General features: G+C 40.9%; 1 protein-coding gene across 3 annotated transcripts in view; it reads left to right on the top strand.

Moving 5' to 3' along the window:
- The window catches only part of GALNT1 (polypeptide N-acetylgalactosaminyltransferase 1), a 204,066-nt gene extending 186,727 nt beyond the window's left edge, over positions 1 to 17,339 (top strand). For all 3 annotated transcript variants that reach the window (XM_034761367.1, XM_034761365.1, XM_034761364.1), the window contains 2 exons: positions 1,526 to 1,660; positions 15,964 to 17,339. In XM_034761367.1, coding sequence (XP_034617258.1) covers positions 1,526 to 1,660; positions 15,964 to 16,110 — 282 coding nt within the window. In that variant the 3' untranslated portion in view covers positions 16,111 to 17,339. The remainder of the gene's footprint in view (positions 1 to 1,525; positions 1,661 to 15,963) is intronic.
- The last annotated feature ends 3,374 nt before the right edge of the window (positions 17,340 to 20,713 follow it).

Raw genomic sequence — 20,713 nt, 5'->3', positions numbered from 1 at the left:
TCCGATTCAAAGTCGTTCGGTCTTTGCACACCTAGAATGGAGTGGACATGAGCAATACATCTTGAACACCAGTTACAAAAGGTAGGTAACCGTTTTTTACGTTGTTGCACCTAGTGTGAGTCACTTGGACCTGATTCAAAATTAGCTGTAGTCAATGGGTGTCTTTCCAGTGACTTCAGTGTACTTTAAATATCATCCACTCATATCTGTTAGATAGGTGTCATCTAATTACTCCTGGGGGAATTCTGCACCACTACATAATGCAGAATTCTCTGTTTCCCGCACAAAATTGGGCAGAGCTACTGGCCACCACTAGGGACCATTGGACTCTACAGAGCCCAGTTTGCAGAGCGCCCAGCCAGACTGGTCTGGAAGCTGCACACTCTGCTTGATCCTCAATCTCTCAGGGATGGGAGAAGGCCTGGGAGACCCAGCTCTGGCAAAGGGTGAGGAAGGGCAGGGCTGCACCATGCTATGCCCCCTGACAGAAAAGTAAAGAAGTTGGGGGGGGGAGAAGGTGCTGGTATCTGGGCTGGGGGGTGCCCCATGGCTGAACTCTGCAGGGAGGGTGGTGGTGGTGTCTGGGCTGGGGGGTGCCCCAGGGAGGCAGGGGGTGCTGGTATCTGGGCTCTGGGTGTGCCCACTGCTGGACTCAGGGCTGAGGGGTGCCCTGTGGCTGGGATCTGGGCTGTGGGGTTCTCTGTGGCTGGGCTGTGGGGGGAGGAAGGTGCTGGTGTCTGGGGCAGGGGGTGCTCTGTGGCTGGCCTCTGGGGGGATGGGAGTTCAAGGGCTCTGGGAGCCCCACAAAGCCCCCTCCAGCACCCTCCAACTTGAACTGGGTTGTCATCAGCATTTCTTTAACACTGTATTCCTGGGGGAATCTTTTATGCTGTTTTCTGTATTGTTGACATACTTGTTGACAGGTATTTTGAAATACATTACCAAAATAATTGAAACTGAAGGGATTATGTTGTGTTATTTTGACAAATAAAATATGCAGAATTTTAAAATATTGTGCGCAGAATTTTTATTTTTTGGCACAGTATTCCCCCAGGAGTAATCTATGCAGTAGATATCCTGTAGGATCCCTGGAACTGCCTTCCTACAGATTCTCTCTAGTTGATTTGTCACTCTTGCAAATTCAGACAGAAAAATGCCGTTGAGTTTTAGTTTTCATTTTTACTTTTGTGATTCTCAACTCAGGACTATATTTTGTATCTACTTCTTTCTATAATTTTATTATTTTATTTAAAGCTCTGCATTGCTGCTTGCCACCCTGCCAAAATTCTCCATTTTTAGGGAGCTCGTCCTGTTTTACCATTTGGGAAGTTTTTTATCTGAAAATCTGCCCTATTATTGATATGGTATTTATATTTGTCTCCTAAGAAAACAGTTTTGTATGTAGTGTAAAAAAAAAAAAAAAATTGAAGACATTTTTTTAAGTTTAGTATAAGTGAAGTGGTATGTGAACCTGCTGTTTTCTCTATGGAATCCAGTGGATGAACATTATTATTTTTCTACAAAGGTTTTCTCATACACTGCCAACAAAGAAATTCGAACAGATGATTTATGCTTGGATGTTTCCAAACTTAACGGCCCAGTCACAATGCTCAAGTGCCACCACCTAAAAGGCAATCAACTTTGGGAATATGATCCAATGGTAAGTCTTTGTGATGCTGAAATAAGGCTTTCACTTAATTTCTTGTATACATTTTGACATAACTTATGATAAACAGTATATTCCTGTTACTAAGGGCTATTGTATGTTGGTCAGAACAGGACGCTGTGAGTCAGGATTGTATTTCTAGGTGTCATCAATTCTCTGTTAACTCGAGCAAGTCACTATGCTTCTGTTTATCTTCCTCAAAAACAATTATAACTTTCAAAGTACTGAGTCTTCATGTTTGGAAACCGCTTTAAGATCCTCTGATGAAAGGTATTAGCAAGACCAGAGGGAAAATTACACTGGCCCAAGGGCTGGAATTTTCTATTTTTAGTCCTGGACCAGTAAAAATAAAACCAACATTAAGGGTCTTGTGATATCTTGCCTCTACCAATGTTAAAACCAAATATTTTTATTATTAAAGTTGGGTTACTGAATTTTGAATAGTGTAAATCTTTCATTTCTAATCCTGGCATGTTGAGATATAGGACTTTCAAATATCATTGCTATCATATGTCTTCTCATTTGAATGTCAAAGCTATTTTTTAAATCATATATTGAACTGCTAGATTTAGAAACTAATTACTTACACCATTTGAAAGCTTTCATGTAATATAAATCGGTAATCTCTAACTTCAACAATTTGTCAAATATCAGCTTCTAAAATCATGTTGCAGTTAAATGTTAGGATAGGGTGAGAGGAGTCGTATTATGTGATTATTATTTTTAATGTCCCATTTTCTGACCAGTGGAGCAGTGAATACAGACAAAAACCTCTTAATTTGAAAACTTTTAAGATCAGCTTCTATACTGGATGACTGTTAGATAATTCCTGTTAAGAAAAATCTTGACCCTGCAACTTAGTAATATTCTTTGAGGAGGATAAAGGGGATGAAGGAGGACCAATAGATACCCTGTTTGGACTTTCAAAAAGCCATTGATAAAGATGCCTCATGAAATATTAAGGTAACTAAGTAGTTATAGCTGAGAGGCTAAAGGGCTGATGACAACTCATTTATTCCGATTTATCTCTAAAAAGAAAGGTTAATGTTATGATTGCTCAAAGGGTCTCTAGCAATACTGATCATGTTTATTATTGATCTATAGGAGGAAATGAAGAGTGAGGTGGCAAAGTTTCTGGCTGACAAAATATAGGTCAGTCAAATCTAGACAACAATTCAGTAACATAGGCAGATGGAATTAAATGTAGACAACTGACAGGAAATGCACATGCAAATGGAAGGAACAATTTTGAACTATTTAGACTATTTAAAGGTTCTTGAAGTGATTGTCTATACAGGTTCCATTCTTAGTGAGCATGTAACCAAGGTCTGATTCTTTTGAATAATAAAACCTCTCAGTGCTGCAAGATGTCGTTGATGTTTAGTACAATTTGAAAAAGGATGGGTAGACATCAATAATATTATTTGCACTTATATTAGCTGCAAGGGTTGTGGCCCTTTGGACATAAGGTCCCGTCTATTTGCTGGATCAGAAAGAAGGCATTGTGTCAGTTCAAGCTCATCCTTTTATGTCAAAAGCTCTTTCTTTGTCTTCCTAGTCTCTGGAACCCTGTTTGAGCCAGTATATGTGACCTTCCCCACAGAGTGGTACCTCTCGGGAAGTATTTACAATGTGATTCACCCTAATCACCCCCATTGTTTTTAGTTCCTGAAGGAGCAGTGGTAACCTTCCCCAATGAAGGAAAACACGATCATACTTACAGTCCTTGACCCACAGTGATACATAAATTTAATACTATGTTTTCTCCAAAGATACTGCCTGAAGTAGCAATATCTATCACATTTCCCCCATAAAGCAGAGGGTATACCTAGGGTGCCCGACTGGCATCCTTGGGGAACCCATGACTTATTCTCTGGATTGTTTGTTACAATGTCTATCACAAATATATTTCTGGAAACTCGAGATTGAGTGTGTAGGACATCAAATTCAGCCAGAAGCCTAGATCTGGAATAATTCCTTGATATAAATTGCTAAAGATTCAACAGGTAGAACTAGATTACGGTTTTGGGATTAAAAAAATTAATTGAAACTCTTAAATTTCTTTTCAGTGCTACAAAACAAAGGTGTTAAACAGAACAAGAAGAATTATTGGCAATAATTAATCTTTAAAACTGTTCATTCTTTTCTAGTATAGCTATGTTTCCTGTTTAAAAAGTGATGGTTAGTAATGTTACCACACAGAATAGTTCTTCAGAGACTTGAGTCTTTTCAACCCTTCTTCCCTCAGTTCAGTTTTTGCTTCCAGGTGTTTTTTCAGTGTCTCTTTGGGTGGTGAGGCAGAGGAGAACCATTATGTCACTCCCCTGCCTTATATCGCTCTTGTGTAAGGCAGGAACCCTTTGTCTTCTAGTGGAAAACCACTGGTATTCCAAAAGGGGAAGAGGAGTATCCGGTACCAGGTGACTTGGATCCTGTCTCTGCATGGCTGTACCAGCCCTTGTTAGTAGACTGTCTCCAGCCTCCACAGGAGGACTAAGACCTTTCACAGTCCATTGTCTCTGCTAATGGCTCATTAGCCCTGTCTGGCTTTTCCATTGTTGTACCTGAAGGGCTGCTTGAGGGTGACACCCAAAGTAACACTTGAAATACAGATACATAGTTAATACTCCTAACATCAGATACAGAAATGATAAAGGCAAACAAATTAGATAATCACATTCAGTAAATCATAACCTTTCCAATGATCTCACATGAGCCATCTTGCGTAAAGTATAACTCAGTTATGTAATATTCCTATTATAAGCATATTTTCATAAAGACTATGGGATGAAACATGTCAGATGGATTTGCCTGGCACGTGACCTTTGTTAATTAGCAGGTGGTGTATAACTCTCAGATCTTTCCAGGGAAGCTTTTACCTGGCCGAGAAGTCATAAAGACACGTAAGAAAGCCTGTAGTAAGGACTTGTTTCCCAAACAGCTGGGTTGTTTTGTACTGTTTTTCCTTATACTTACAATGTATAAGAAGCATCTGGTCTGGGACATTAGATGTCCCAGAAAGGACCTTGTGGTTTATTTTGTTCTGTTAAAAGCCTATTCGGTGATTCAGTCACAACAGTACAGACCTTAGGTGACTTCTCTTTTTGTTTTTATCAGTACATCCCTTGATTGGTTTGCACACTCTAGATATCCCTCTTCCATTTCTCCAGTTTGATTCCTGCCTCCCTCTGTGGAGCACATAGGAAGGTGCCCTTCAAGGTTGCATCTGGGCAGCATTTTATGAGGAAAACATGAAATAACCAAATAAGGCCAAGAGAGGAAAAACACCTCAGTTGTGCCTCAAGTACCTGTGAAGCCATGAAGTATTTTTGCTCTCACTTTGAGAAACCTTCACTATTTCAATGAAGACAGCAGTTGAAACAGTTCATGTAGCTTCAGCAGACAAAAAACAGCCATGTCTTTTTGCACAGACATGAGAGAAGCTCACTCACATGGACAAATGCACTCCCTGAAGCACATTTAGACTAGGGAAAGGAGATTTTCTAGGATGTAAAGGGATTCATTGATAAACTCACCTTTCCTGTGGCCCCTGAAGTGGTAGAATAGTTTGAGTATTTTCCTGGCTGCATTTAATGGATAACCTGCTAGACTACCCACTCTACACCTCTTAATAAAGCCATTTACATCTCTACGAGGTACCAGCACCGCCTGTTTCCTGACCTTATCCTCTCATTCTCTGTGAAGAATGACGCAACCCCCAGTGGCTCCATTGCAGTACTTGGGGGAAAGAGGGCAAAAGGAAACCCATGGGGCTATATAGAAGGGCTCAGATCACTCTAAGGATGCAAAAGTGCAACCATAAATAGTAGTGTTACAAAACCAAAAAAATTAAAACCAAACCTGATTTTAAATAAAGCTTATTTCTTTAATATTGATCTGCGTCAGCTCGCTACCTGAAGATGGTATTTTTCATTTTAATATATTCTAGGCCCCAGTGTAATCTGGTAGCAGTAACTGACTCTCCAAAATGGTATGAGACCCTGCTTCTTGCTGCACGTGTGAGGATCCTCATGACTCTGAACCATTAAAATTAGCAGGGGCACAAATCAGAACTGTAAATGGATGCAAGTAAACTCAGCCTTTTCTAGGGAACTGTGCTGGGCATTTGTGGTAGGTGCAACAACCCACAGGATTTGTAACTTTTTACAGGGAATATTTTATGCGGGCTTTGAGAATCGTGTGCATCTGAAAGAAAATTACATGTGTACCCAGTGTACTGTTGCAAGTTCCACCAGTTCAATCATGAGTGCATATTTTAACAGTGCAATTCTCTGGTGCAATAATGGACTTAAGTTTCATAACATGTAAGTGTAGGAAAGTACTGTGTGTTAGTACTGTGTCAATCAGCTGCAATAAACACTCAGTTGACACACAACTAACATGATTACCGACAGACACATTCAGCCACAGTTAAATTTTGTATTGTAGATCAGGCCTCAGTGACACAAACTTCACCCTAACGCATGGGCAGACTGTTTTCCCATACAGATTGTGCGTCTCTCACTCCTGCATGCACCTAATTCCCAGAATCTCTCCTGTCCAGTATATGCAGGCAATCATCTTTCTCAGTCTCTGGCTCCCCAGTGCAGGTAGAACCCATCTTCATTAACCCCCCCACCTGGGTCCATGCTGGTTACTGGGTGGTGCTTTTGGATGGTATTCTGTTAAGTGATTGATGGAGTAACCACCAGTAAGAGCCTAGCTGCTCTACTTCTGTCTCTGCACGTGGCCTACCTCACTCTGCTGCAGACTTCAAGAAAATAGAGGAAACCCACCAAAAACACAACCTGTATACCAGACGTGTTGCTTTCTTCATCCCAAGCACCTTGGCCCAGTCTACGCAAGTGCTAAGGACCTTGTTATATCTAGACATAGCCAAAACTCAGGTAATCTGGTTCATGAGAAGTTTCGATATTTCAAAATTAAATTTCTGTCTGAATTGGAACAAACCAAATGAAACTGACAAGATTATAAATTTCAAACAGCAGCTGCCAGGGCTCCCAGGATCTGCCAGGGCTCCCAGGATCTGCAGCTCCAGAACAGATCTGCCAAGTGGACTGTCTAAGGGCAGGGGACCCCAAGTCTTCCAGACTCCCATGCCAGTTAGCTCTCAGGACTGCCTGTTCTGAAGTAGAGCAGCATGAGGAGCCACATGGCCCAGGAGTGTGCCAAGGCAGACCACATGGTGAGGCTCCCCTAGAACCAGGGATCCTGGAAGCCCAGATTTCCGTACTATAGAGCCTAGACTCTGAGAGCCCTGGCTGCAGCCAGTTCTCCCAAGGTGTTCAGGATTTCCTGACTCCATGGCAGGGCTGCCTTGGAGTCATGAATCCTGGAAACCTGGGTTCCTTGACGCCAGAGTAGTCCACATGGTGGGGTTCCCCAACAGCCGACCAGACAAGTTAGCAGGGAAACAGGCAGGAACCCGGCCTGTGATTCGGCAAAAGTTTGTCAAACCCAGCTTTCTTTTGCAACATTCAGCATTTTCCAACTAAACTGTTTCATCGGAATATTTCCAACTAGCTCTAGTTAAATCCTTTTTATATATAGCAGCCTACTCATATTAAATTTGTTTCTTCATGTAATAGGGGTTGAAAACACCAGTTTTCAGTTGGAATTTCTTCCAATTGTATAAAAACTGGTGTCTGTCTTCATCTCTATGCTATCAATAATTACCATCTTTCATTGTTATGAAGTGCTGATTCTTAACAGTGCTTACTTAAATCCAAGACAGATTTTGACAGTAACACAACATATAAAGCATATCCACCAAAATTGTGCTTTTGTCATTGTACTTTATTCCAGCCAGCTCAATGGGCTTTGTATTGTAGATCAGGCCTCAGAGTGACACAAACTTCACCCTAAGGCATGGCAGACTGTTTTCCCATACAGATTGTGCGTCTCTCACTCCTGCATGCACCTAATTCCCAGAATCTCTCCTGTCCAGTATAGGCAGGCAATCATCTTTCTCTTTCTCAGTCTCTGTCTCCCCAGTGCAGGTAGACCCATCTTCATTAACCCCCCACCTGGGTCCAGTGCTAGCTTTTCAAAATTTGAATCTTGCATTGTCTTCAATGTATATACGCACAATTACATTGAATATCATTGTACTTTGTTAGTATTTTATGCAAAAAAACTCTTAAGTTTATACATATTTTGAAAATGGAGATTTCTTCTTTTCAATTACTTAAAGCTCTTGTTTCATCCCTTACTGTGTCATGAAGAATTGAACATTAAACTTATCACAGTCTTAGGACTGAATATTACTTCTCCCAGGCTCAGGTCAAGTATCATTTTGGGGAAATAGGAAAGAAATCTCTCAAGTTTTTTTTTTCTCCTTTTCAAAATGGTGCATGTTAAAAGCTGTTTGGAATACTGAAATTATTCCTAGAGGAGATGGTATAGTGGGCAGTAAATATGGGTGGTCATTAAGGGACTATGATAAATTATGGAATCACGTGGAAAATTAGAGGAGATGTATGATATTATCACATGGATGTCACCACCCCATATGTGATTTATACATTTTAATGTAATAATTTTTAAATTACATTTACATTTTAATACTGTACATATCACTATTAAAACATCCTTTAGTTTATTTGGCAATATGACATAGGTATGTTGTTTTCTTCACCATACTCATCACATTTTTTATACATTTTGAGAGAACTGTCACAACTTTAAATGTTTTTTGTAATTGTTAAGATATTAATAACCTGTCCCTGCCAGGCAATGCAAGACTTGATTGGTCACTGGCACGAGGCCCAAGCTGATGTGGAAAGATATTTTTTGTCATATAGCCTTTGTGTTTTCTAAAATTAGCTGAATTTCAGACACCTTTCTAAAATTTTAAATGGTTGCTTTCATATTTTTGTTGCAGCTTAATCAAAAAAATATTTTGCCCTGAGCCATCAATAGCTTGTGTATGCGATATTGTGTTCAAGCTGAATAACTCTTTAAGCCAAGCCTCAAAACACCTTTATTTAAAATTACTTTTCATTATATGAAAATGTTAAATGATTTTCTTCATGGATAAGGTCTGTATTTTTATACTATTAATTCTTATGTTGCATTTATCACTTTAAAAAAAACTCTGTAAAATATTTGTAAATTAGTTTTTCTTTAAAGTACACGGCGAATACGTTTTGGTGTGTTGTGATACATATGAACATGAGAATTTCCGTTACCGGATAAGTGATCTGTGCAGTCCAGTATCCTACCTCTGAGTGACCAATACCAGATGCTTCTGAGGAACATGCAAGAAACCCAGTAGCGGATGATTATAGAATAAGCTATTCATAGAGGAAGTGCCTCTCTAGCTCCCCCTCCCCCATATATTCATGGTAGTATTAGTGTTTATATTCCTTAATATACTTTTATTTTTAATCTAATGTAACTGTGGATAGTCCACCAGCAGTTCTCAAAGGTCCCTAGTGCTTCTTGCTAGGAAAGGAGAAGGCAGTCCCCACCACCTTCTCTTTCTGGGGTTCCTGATACACAAGATAAGACCTTTGAGGAACAGAAAGCGAGATTGGGCAAAGATTACTCCTACAACCAACATCTCTCCATCCTCCCTGATGAAACTGGCATGCTTCCTCCACCGTCCTTTGAGGATGATGAAAAACAATTTCATCAAAGGTCCCTTATTAAAAGGATAGCAGACTCCTTGCAAATTCCATTGGAGGAGGTTAAGGAGTCACAGCATAAGTTACTTGTTATCCTGCATACATCTTCATCTGTCCGCATCATGTTACCCATTAACAAGGCCTTGTTGGACCCAGCAAAAATATGGCATCCCCCAACCACAATACCACTTGTAAGAGGGTGGACAAAAAAACACTACTTTTCCTCCAAGGACTCAGACTTTTTATTTTCACATCCATCCCCAAACTCTTGTGGTTGATGCTGTGAATTAACATGGCAAAGAGCACCAGGCTAAGTCGACACCATACAAGAAAGATTTTAAGCTACCTTACAATTTAGAATCGCCAATTACCCAAGCCCTCATGGTAAAGTATAGCATACTAATTATTCAAAACTGAATTCCTTCATTGAGCATCTTCCAGCATGCCAGAGGGAGCAATTCCAGGCAATCATCACAGAGGGCCAACTACTTGCAAGGACATCTATGAAGGCCTCTTTGGATGCCACTAACACAGCTGCTCATTCCATCTCGACAGCAATGGTCATGAGGAGGGCTTCTTGACTTCAGCTCTTGGGTTTTCAAACTATAGTCAAGGACCTTCCATTTGAGGGATCAAAGATCCCTCAAATGGAAAACTGATGAATCCCTGCATACCTTAAAAGATTCTAGAGCCACCTTGTGCTCTCTGGGAAAGTACACTCCTGCACAAAAAAGAAGGTTCAGTAAGTCCCAGATGGCACAGAGATCTCTGTTTCCTGCCTCCCAGAGGCATTACGAAACCCGGTGCAAGAGACAATGATTTTAGAAAAAGAGATCAGCTAGCTAGCAGGCATCAACTTCAAAACCTTTAACCTCCAAACAACTATTTTAATGGGTTGGTTAAGGGTCTGACCACTCACATCCTTATCTGCTGTAACAATCCACACATTTCCCCCGCTTCAGTGAGTACCTTGATCATTTCCATCAGAACTGGGAACATATCACTATGGACAAGTGGGTGTTGAAGATTATTTCAGCAGGATACTCTATCCACTTTGTTCCCCCCACCATGTACCACTTCCTGTCCCTCTTCAGGGACCCTCTCATGAGCACCTTTTGCAGCAGAAAATTGACTCTCTCCTGAATTTGGGTGTTAAAGAACCAGTTCACACACAACACAGAGGGATTTTACTCCAGGTACTTCCTGGTACCAAAAAAGAACGGTGATTGGAGACCCATTCTAGATCTAAGATCATTCAACAGATTTGTAAAGGTTCAGTGGTTCAAAATGGTAACTCTTGCAGCAATAATTCCATCACTGGACCAAGGGGACTGGTTCTCAGCCCTTGACCTTCAGGACACTTACTTCCATATAGCAAACCACCTCTCCCACAGAAAGTTTCTGTGATTCTTGAGTCAAGAGCACTTCCAGTACCTGGTGCTTCCATTTGGTCTCTCATCTGTGCCCGGAGTGTTCTCCAAAGTCCTTTCTTTTGCAAACAAGGAATCCTGATTTTCCCATAATTAGATAATTGCCTGCTCAAAGGGCGGTCCTTCAAAAAGGCTTGATTGCCACTCAGGAGACCGTGGACCTATTCCTCTAACTGGGACTACAATTAAATGTCTGAAAGTCCACCTTAAATGTGGTACATTTGGAGTTCATTGGCGCCTATCTTGATTCAGCAACAGCCAAAGCATTCCTTCCTTCATATAGGTTCATTACCCTAGTCAATTTAGTCTCTACAGTCCAAGTCAGCCCTCAAACATTGTCCAGAAATTGTCTCCAACTACTGGGACACATGGTGGTGGGTACCTTAGTAATAAATCACACAAGACTTCATACGTTTAGCCTTCAAGGGTGGCTCAGAACTGTTTACTCACCAAGCAAACACATCTTAAACAAAGTACTCTCGATGCCCTCAGTAGTCAAAACATCCCTCAACTGGTGGAAGAATCTTCATGACATTTGCACAAGGGTCCCCTTTACTCAACCACCCCCAAAATCAGTAATAACAGATGGATCCCTGTCGGGGTGGGGAGCCCACCTGGGCACCCATCCTATTCAAGGCAGGTTGTCTCCTCCTGTTGAGTCCACACTACACATCAACTTGCTGGACTCAGAGCAGTCAGAAATGCCTGTATTTACTTCCTGCCACTGATCGGGGCAGATACAAAGATCATGATGTACAACATGTCATAGATGTTTTACATAAAATGCCAAGGGGGGGAGCTAGATGACCTTCCCTCTGTGCCAAAGCAAAGAGACTTTGGAATGGTTGTATATGACACCCAATCAATAGCTCAGCAGCTTACCTTCTGGACGTCCAAAACACCACAGCGGATGCCCTCAGCAGACGCTTCTCCCAAGATCACAAATGGGAGATAAATCCCACTGTACTCCACTGCATATTTCAGCATTGGGGTATCCTACAGATAGACCTGTTCGACACAGCCAAGAACAAGAAGTTTTCCCAGTTGTGCTCCAGAGAGGCAGTCTGAGAGTCAGCACTCCCTGTGAGATGTCTTTCTCCTCCACTGGAACCAAGGACTCTTGTACACATTTTAACTGATTCCTGTAATATCCAAGCACTGTGCAAGATAAAGAAAGAAAAAGGTTATTCTTGTAGTTCTGATGTGGCCAGGATGAACGTGGTTTCCTTATTTCACTCAGCTGGCAGTATGTCAGCCAGTCACTGTCAAACCTGTTCCCCCTTTCCTCTCTCAGGTTAAGTTCATCATCTCAATCTCAGGGTTCTCCAGGTCACAGCATGGCTGATAGATGGTTTGCATGGTTAGAAACAACCTGTTCTGAGGACATAAAGACAGCGCTGCTGTGTAGCCAGAAACAAGCTACTCGGGACACATATATCCAAAAGTGGAAGAGATGTAAACACTTGTGTGACTTGAAACACATTTCTCCTGCATCCTTTCTGCTTTCATTGGTACTAGATTACATCCTAGAGCTAAAAAGGTCAGGCTTATCTCTAAGCTCCATTAAGGTGCCTCACAGCTGTCAAGGCCTTCCATAATACGATAAAGGGTTTTTCTGTTTTCGTTCATCCTACAACAAGAAGGTTCCTCAAGGGACTTGATAACCTCTTCCCACAAATCAGATGCCCCCCACCCACCGGCATGGGGCCAACTTTGTACGCATGTCTTGAGAGACCTTCCTTTAAAACCCCTGGCCAACTACTACTTTCTACACCTGTCCATGAAAACTGCATTTCTAGTAGCCATTGCTTCTGCTCGAAGAGTTGCGGGGAGAGAGGGGCTCTAATGGTGTACCCTCCCTTCAGTCTTTTTTTTTTTAATTTTTTTATTTATTTTATTTTAAGGATAAGGTCATGCTACTACCGCATCCCAAGTTCCTGCCGAAAATATCTTTAGTCTTAGATCAGTGATCCCTTGATAATGTTGCCTCCACCTCACTGTGGACACCTTCTGGCTCTCCTGGGAGAGTGATCTCTCTTATGTGAATGTTACAAATATTGATCTCGGTTGTATGCCCAATTGTTTTGTTGTTGGATCTGGGCTCAGATCCTCATTCAGAGGAACAACTGGATCCTGTTCTGGGTCCAGAACCACAATCTCAGAGAACTCCGTTAGACATGGATTATTAGAGGCATAGACAACTCTGACATAATACCAGAATGACCAAATTGACAGCACTAGAAAGTGCCTCCCTGGATTACTGGTAAATCTCTGACTGAGTGACATCCTGCCAAATTGGCAAGAAAAGAATGTGCCTTCCTGGATTCCTTGGCTGTATTGGTTAGCTCTGGGCCTTCCATACCAACCTCTCTCCAAATCATGCCTCCTTTCCAGCATCAAACTAGGGACATTTTTATGGGTTTTATGACCTACAGATTCAAGTTATATAGATCACAGACAACCAATCTGAGACATTTGGATTCGAGACGTTCATATCCTTCGTTAACGGATCCAGTAACAGGAGACAAGTCCCCTACTCTTAATGCAAGATGTTTTATATGATGAGGAAGAGAAATTTGAAATTCCTCCCCAGACGAATATTTTGCATCATGATCAGGATCCTATGGGCAAATCTTCTCCAGACAAAAACAGAACAGCCTCAGTTTCTTCACCACTGGAGGATGCCATTCAATTCCAGTTAGTCAGAAGAATGGTTTTTACATTAAAATTACTTTCAGTTTTGTTGGAGGAAACTTCGCACCCCATTTTTGATATACTTGGAAATACTTCTGCATACCAGGCTTCTCTGCCCTTTTTGGAGGGTTTATGGCAACCAGCTAAATCAATATGGAATGCCCCATCTTCTTGTCAGCCAATGGCAGAAAGTGCAATGCAAAGATCAAGATGTAGGTATCTGATTGAGGTATGGATCCTGTGTCAGCCTCTATTCAACCTATATGAGAGTACTTGTTACCTTTAAAGCATAAGGGTTTATCTGTTGCATTGCTGCTAAGGGTACATTTTAGCTGCAATAGCACTTTTTCATATACAAGTAGATGGTAAATCAGTATTCTCACATAAGTTTCTAAAGGGTTACTGAACTTTTATCTCCCGGTAAGATATCCTGTTGCAGTACTATCATGGCTTATGTCTCCAACCGTCAAGCCCTTATCTTGTTCCCTATTTCATCTATCAATTTTTAAGCTGCTTTTATTATAGCAATACTGTTGTCCAGGAGGATTAGTGAATTTCATGCCTTACTGACTGACCCTCTATTTACAAGTTTTTATAAGAGCAAGGTAATTTTTGTTCACATCCAAGTTTCATACCAAAAATCATTTAGGAGTTTGTCAGTTAGTCCCTTACTCTACCAGTGTTTTTTTTTTCCCCAGACCTCAGTCAAATAAGGGTAAATCTGAGCTATATTGTTTGGATGCATAAAGCATTTTATTGTTTTATCTCGATTGGACTAAGGATTTTAGATATTCATGCGAATTTTCTCATATGCTGGTAACTATAAAAGGAATCCTATTTCCGTACAAACATTATCTACATGGGTTAGGCAGTGAATGCAGTAATAGAAAGTTATAAAACAGCATCACAATCTCTCCCAGCTCACCTGAGAGCACACTCTGCTAGAGTGATAGTGGCCTCAGCAGCATGTTTGAAACATGTTCTGATAATAGAAATTTGAAGAGCCGCCATGTGATGTTCTGTACATACTTATAAACCATTATTAGTTAAATATTGCAACCACATCAGGGGCACAGTTTGGTAGATCAGCTCTTCAGTCCTTGTTTACTTCGAACTTCTTACCCACCATCTGGTTTAGTATGTGTACTACTGACTAAACTATCCCAAAATTGGGAATATGCAGAGACCACCTGAAGTTAATTACTTGTAACGGAGGTTCTTCGATATGGACTCTGCTTGTTCACACACCCTGCCCTTCTTTCCCCCTTTTGTGGAGTCTTATCTTCTAGGGGCTTGGCATTAGCAGTGGAAAGAACCAAGGTGATAACCACTGCTGCACCTCTTTTTCTAGCCATGCCCTCAGAACATGCGCAGAGACTCAGGGCAGGGGCAAAGAGGCGCATGAGCATTTGATTAGGTTCTGCTAGTAGAAGACTACACTGTCAGTGTACCAGTTGGTGCACTTCACAAAAGTGTGAATATGCAGAGTCCATCTTGAAGAACGTTGGTTACAGGTAAGTAACCTTCATTATTGTCTGATAAAGGTCTCTACTAAGTTGCAGAAAATTGTCCCATTTCGTACAGAAAACCAGTAGTGACTAGTTTCTCATTCAAATGGACCTTTTCCTTTTGATTAATACCTTACAGCTACAGGTAAGCTGGTTCATAACTTCCATCTATCCTGACAATACTGTACCAATAACATCAATTTCTGCCATTGTTCTTTATTTTGTTTCCCAAATGGTTTCTTTGTTCCTGTTGATTGTATTAAAGGCATGGGATCTCAGAAGTCAACGTAGTGAAACAGTGTGAGAGCAAACAGATTTTTGGTCCCACAGCAATCAGAAATGCACAGAAGTTCCTGGTAGATATTCTAAGTGATCATGGTGGAAATAAAAAAAGATTAAGCTACATGTAATCTTAAGAGAACATGTAGATTACTTCCTGAAAGAGTGTTATGCAACTGCTTAAAGATGAAGAGTAAATAAAACTGAGGAAGGATGGTGTGGCTTAAGCACTGGAATGGAACATAGCAGATTTGGGTTACGTTCCCAGCCTTAACACCCATTTCATATGTAGCTTCAGGTAACTCCATTTCACGTGTATATAATGGTGAGGATAACATTCTTTTCTCCCATTGTTTTCATCTTTGTCCGTTTATGTTAGGCTTTTCACTGCAGGGATTCTCTACATATGTCAGTGTGTTGCCTAACACAATGGGGCCTGATCTTAGTTGGGGCCTCTGGGTAGTACCATAATACACATAATTTCTCAAAATTCCATCTAACTCAATAGTATCTCTTAGTGAGGTAAGTTGCAAGATGCTTAATTTTTTTGCCTTTAAATGCGGTGTATTTTATTGAAAATTAAATTTGTGTTTCAGTGGTAGTCTTTAAATACACCTTATATGAATTGTACTATTATGTTTAGCACAAAATGCTTTTTAGAAACAAAAGAATGAGATTTGATATATTTTCTGCCTTGCCTCTTTCTGTAAAATCTTATTTGTTTTTCTTTTTCAAAGAAATTAACCCTGTTGCATGTGAACAGTAACCAGTGCCTGGATAAAGCCACCGAAGAAGACAGCCAGGTACCCAGCATTAGAGACTGCAATGGCAGCCGTTCTCAGCAGTGGCTACTTCGCAACGTCACCCTTCCAGAAATGTTCTGAGAGGTTTTAAAAAAAGGAAAAGATTGACTGGGCTACCTCGGCAAGTATTTTGGCTGTGTCCTTAAGTAGCAAAAAAAGAAGATATTTCTGCTCTGCAGGATGCAAGGTTCATCAGATATTAGAACTCCGACTCTTCTAGCTTTTCAGTAGCTGTGAACCAGCCTTCCTGTATAAGGACGTGAAACTATATACATACTAGTGAAACTGCGCATGCTGATGTTTACAAGATTGAAGAGTCTCTTTCATCAAAGGATCATTCTAGAGAACGTTTGGACAATGGAAACATAATCATTGAAATACGCTCTCTGGAGAGCTGCATATCGTTGTAGTTTGCTTGCACATCAGTAACCTCTGCTGAAAGTGCTGTTGTAATGAAGAGACTTCCGAGAATTTTTTTCCTGGTTGGCATTGGTAACCAGTATATTAAATATAGTTACAAAAATAAATGGAACAGAGAGCTGGAGATCACATTCAGTATCATGAAATAAGATTTTTACAGCAAGAAACATGTAAAACAGGGTTTAAAGGAAAAGAAATCAGAACTACGAAAAGTACAATTTGTTATAGTAAAGTATCAGATTTATATGTAGATTTTATACCTCAGTGGGAAAAATAACCAAGTCAAGCAATTCTTTCTGTTTTCAGTTGTGTGATAGTTCATGGATTTTTTTCATGGTGGGTCTGAAATTATTTTGAGCGCAAACAAAATGAGCTTAAGAACAAAAATTTAGGTCTTTGAATGTCAGCTCACTTTTTGTTTTTAATTTGGTTTGTGAGCTGTTGGAATTGTAATGCATCTTTTTATTACTGTCTGAAAACTGGAGGTTTAACATACTGTCTAACTTTTGTCCAGACCTACCATTTCAGTTGTACTTGGGTTGCCAGCTTGTGGACTTTCATGGCCAAACAAAGGATTTTAGTGCATTTTGAACTTAAGTTAACTTGACTGATGATGCTTAGTGCCCAAAACTCATACTACTTTACTACAGATTTGTTTTCACAGCAATAAATCTTTTGTTCTTTATTTGATTTCCACTCATCAGAAAGCCTGCAAAATGATTTATTATTTGGGTAACAGGAGATTGGCATTGCTGAAGGTTTTCTGGACATTTTTTCACTTCATACTCAGATGTGCTTAATTGTCAAGTGCATTCTTAGATTAGATTCTTGAATTGTAATGTTGATCTGCTGCTTTTTTTCTAATAAAAACTGAAGAAAAAAATGTTAAATTGGCATGGTTTTTAAAGTTAACATAGCCAAAAGCAGTATGACGGTGTACATTACACTAACCTTGCACTTCTGAACTGAATTGCTTTATTTCGTTTAAGTTGAACCTTTCTGGACTAACCTAGTCTTGAAAACAAGCCACAAAATGCTGAGTACTCAGTGAGTTTTCTTTTTAAATAGGAAAAAGATTAATATAATGGAGAGGATATTTTGTACAATAAACGTGTCATTGTTTGGCCAATTGTCCTGTGAATCAAATTAAATTTAGACTAAAGCAAAAGATGTTGCAGCTATTGTTGCAGACACTTTAGGTCTGCTATTTATACAGTACTTTAAACAAAGAAATCTATTTTTATTATTTCTTTTTTTGCAACCATTACCGAGAGTTTTCTTATGCACCTTACAATAAATGACCATGGCCCCTGCCTTGAAAAGCTTGCGATCTAATTACAGACATGATTAAACAGAACAGGGAGCAATATTATGCAGTTACACCACAAAATATAATGCACAGCATGGTGAGATAACATATTCTAAAATGTAAAAATATTTCATTGATGTTTTTATTGGTGTTGCTCAAATGGCAAGGAGGGATTTGCATTGTGAAGGTTATGGCTTTGGTGCATTATGTCTATGTAAGTATTCAATATGAAGGAATGACTAAGAAGAAGCCTAGAGATGGTTGTAGGATAATTGGCAAATTGGGCACTGAGGCAAATTGACACAATGAAGAGGGTATGAGGGTGGTGATGTAATCGTTTGTATATTTGGTTGTCATCCTTACTTTCTAGGAATTCTTTGGATCCTCTCTGGCCTTTAAACTTTTCTCAAGTTCCTAATTTAGAAACTGTTGTCTTCTGGTTCTACATATTATCCTTCTAATACATAACCAACCACTCCTGCAATTGCCAGCTTCTTCCTTTGTTGTTATTGGTATGTGATGGTCTTTAGGGCATTTTTTTTTCCTGCAGTCCTGGTCTGGTGAAATCATTTAGCCCAGAAACAATTTCCCAAACTTTGAAAAATTTGACAATAAAAATGTTCTAATGTGCAGTTCAAATAGCTCATGGTATCCAAATAAGAGAGATTTATTTTTAGATCCAGTCAGGCGGCCCGTTCTCCATAAACTTTTATCCAGCAGCTATGGAGACAGTTTTCAAAGCACTCCATATGTAAATAGCCTCATTGGGAAGTAATAGGGGTGGAGCTAAACTCCAGAAGTTTTTCCTCTCCTAGGAGGCATAAAGACAGTCTTTAGTGCTCCTGTCTGACAGGAATAACATTAAAATATCTTCAGCTTCTTTCAGCCAAGTGACCACATTGAATTAACCCCTACCCAGCTTCATTGCATTGGTCACTTAACTTCCACGTCTCCTTCTTCAATTGGATTTTTCAACATCTCTGTATTTACAGTAGTTATAGAATCATAGAAGTGTAGGGTTGAAAGGGACCTCAAGAAGTCATCTAGTCCATCCTGTGTGCTAAGGCAGGATCAAGTATACCTAGACCATCCCTGACAGATGTTTGTCCAACCTGTTGTTAAAAATCTCCAATGACGGGAATTCTATAACCTCCATAGGTAATCCTATCCTTACAGTTAAAAAGTTTTTCCTACGATCTAAATTTCCCCTTGCTGCAGAGTAAGCTGATTGCTTCTTGTCTTGTCTTGTCAGTTTTCTTATTCTGCAACAAGCACAATGTTTTTCTCTCTTCACAGCACAGACTTCCTTGCTGTGTGACTGAGTGCTCTGCTCTACTATCCAACATCAGTTGGTTTCCAGTAGATATCTTCCTCCTCTCCCCTCCCCCCCCCCACCAAAAAAAAAGTTTCCTTCAGTTGCAAGCTCCTCTCTGCTCAGATCTGATGCTGAAAAAGAATCAAGCTCCCCCCATTCAGCATCCATGGAACAGGAATGTAAGGTGAAAAGCTGAATTAGGAGGAAATGTGAGTAGTTCAGTTTTGGAGAGAATGAGTTAAAATGGTATCTCACTTGTCGTTCTGTTGCACAACTTCATTCATTACTAATGGGTTAATGCCTCTCACCACTGCAATTTGGAGGCAGTCCAGTGTTGTTGCTGGAGGCACCAGGGCTTAAGCTCCGCCCTTCAGCTCAGGCCATCAAATTTTCTGATTCTGGCAGCGGATCAAGTTGGCAGTTCAGTTTCTTGCAACCATTTTGTTTTTAAAACCTTTATTTTTGTGCAGTTGTGACTTATCTTCCTACTCATCCTCCCCTGGATCAGGTAATGTCACCCCTCCAGAAATATTCTGGCAGAGAGTTTCAGCTACCTGGATCTGCCTCTGTGGTGCCTCCCTGCCAGAGTCCACTGCCTCACTCTGGCCTGGCAGAGCTGTCCTGTAAACACCTGGCTTAAATCTAGGAGGTATCCCCTATGTAAAACAGCTCTGTAGAGAGTGAATTATGCCCCACCTGTTCCCAGACAGCTGAACCCTTGCACTGGATAGGTACAAGGCTCAGAGTCAGACTAGCATGTCAGGTGCCCCCAAGCCCCCATTCCCCATGGAACTGAGACTCTAACACAGAAAACCTGATTAGGAATTTCTGAGCTTTCCAGCAGAGAGTAAGGACGAGAAGGAAGCTAAGGCCTTGGCTACACTTGCAGCTGTACAGCGCTGTGAGGTAAACCTCTCTTCGTACAGCTGAGTAGGGAAAAGCGTTGCAGTCTGTCCACATTGACAGCTGCCAGCGCAGTGGTGTGGCCACACTTGCCACATTTGCAGCTGTGTTGGGAGCGATGCATTATGGGCAGCTATACCAGCATTCGTGTGGCTGCAACGTGCTTTTCAAAACGGGCGGGTAGAGTGGATTGTGACAGGGAGTGTGGGGGAAGAGAGAGTGCTTTTTGGAGCATGTCAGCTCTCTATTTTGCAAGTTCCGAACTCCCGGACCCCTGCTCATTCATTTACTTACTCAAAGCAAGCTGGAAACTGTTTGCTTTTCTCTGTGGTACGAGCTTTGAAACCGGCACTTCTGCATTTTGGAGCCAGTCACAACAATGGAGAGGATTGGCCACTTGACAAGGTGATTAGTACAGCGCTGCAAGCGTTTACACTCACACCCGTGAGTCGTAGCCACTCCTCTGCAGCTATTATTCCTTTCGGAGATGTGGAGTACCTGCAGCGGTGTACCCAGGGAGATACAGCGCTGTAAGTGCCCTGCCAGTGTGGACGGGGAGTGAGTTACAGCGCTAGGGGAGGCTTTACAGCGCTGTAACTTGCAAGTGTAGCCAAGACATAAGTCTCACAGCAGACCTGGGCTGGGGAGGGGGTTGTTAAAAACCTGAAAGGACTAGCCTTCCCTCCTCCTCCCCCCACCCCACCAGTCTCCAGTTCTCCCAGATCCTGAAGTGGGGC

This window comes from Trachemys scripta, chromosome 2 (genome assembly GCF_013100865.1).
Source record: "Trachemys scripta elegans isolate TJP31775 chromosome 2, CAS_Tse_1.0, whole genome shotgun sequence".
NCBI lineage: Eukaryota > Metazoa > Chordata > Testudines > Emydidae > Trachemys > Trachemys scripta.
Note: the sequence above shows the minus strand (reverse complement) of the source record. Positions and strands in the feature narration are given on the sequence as shown.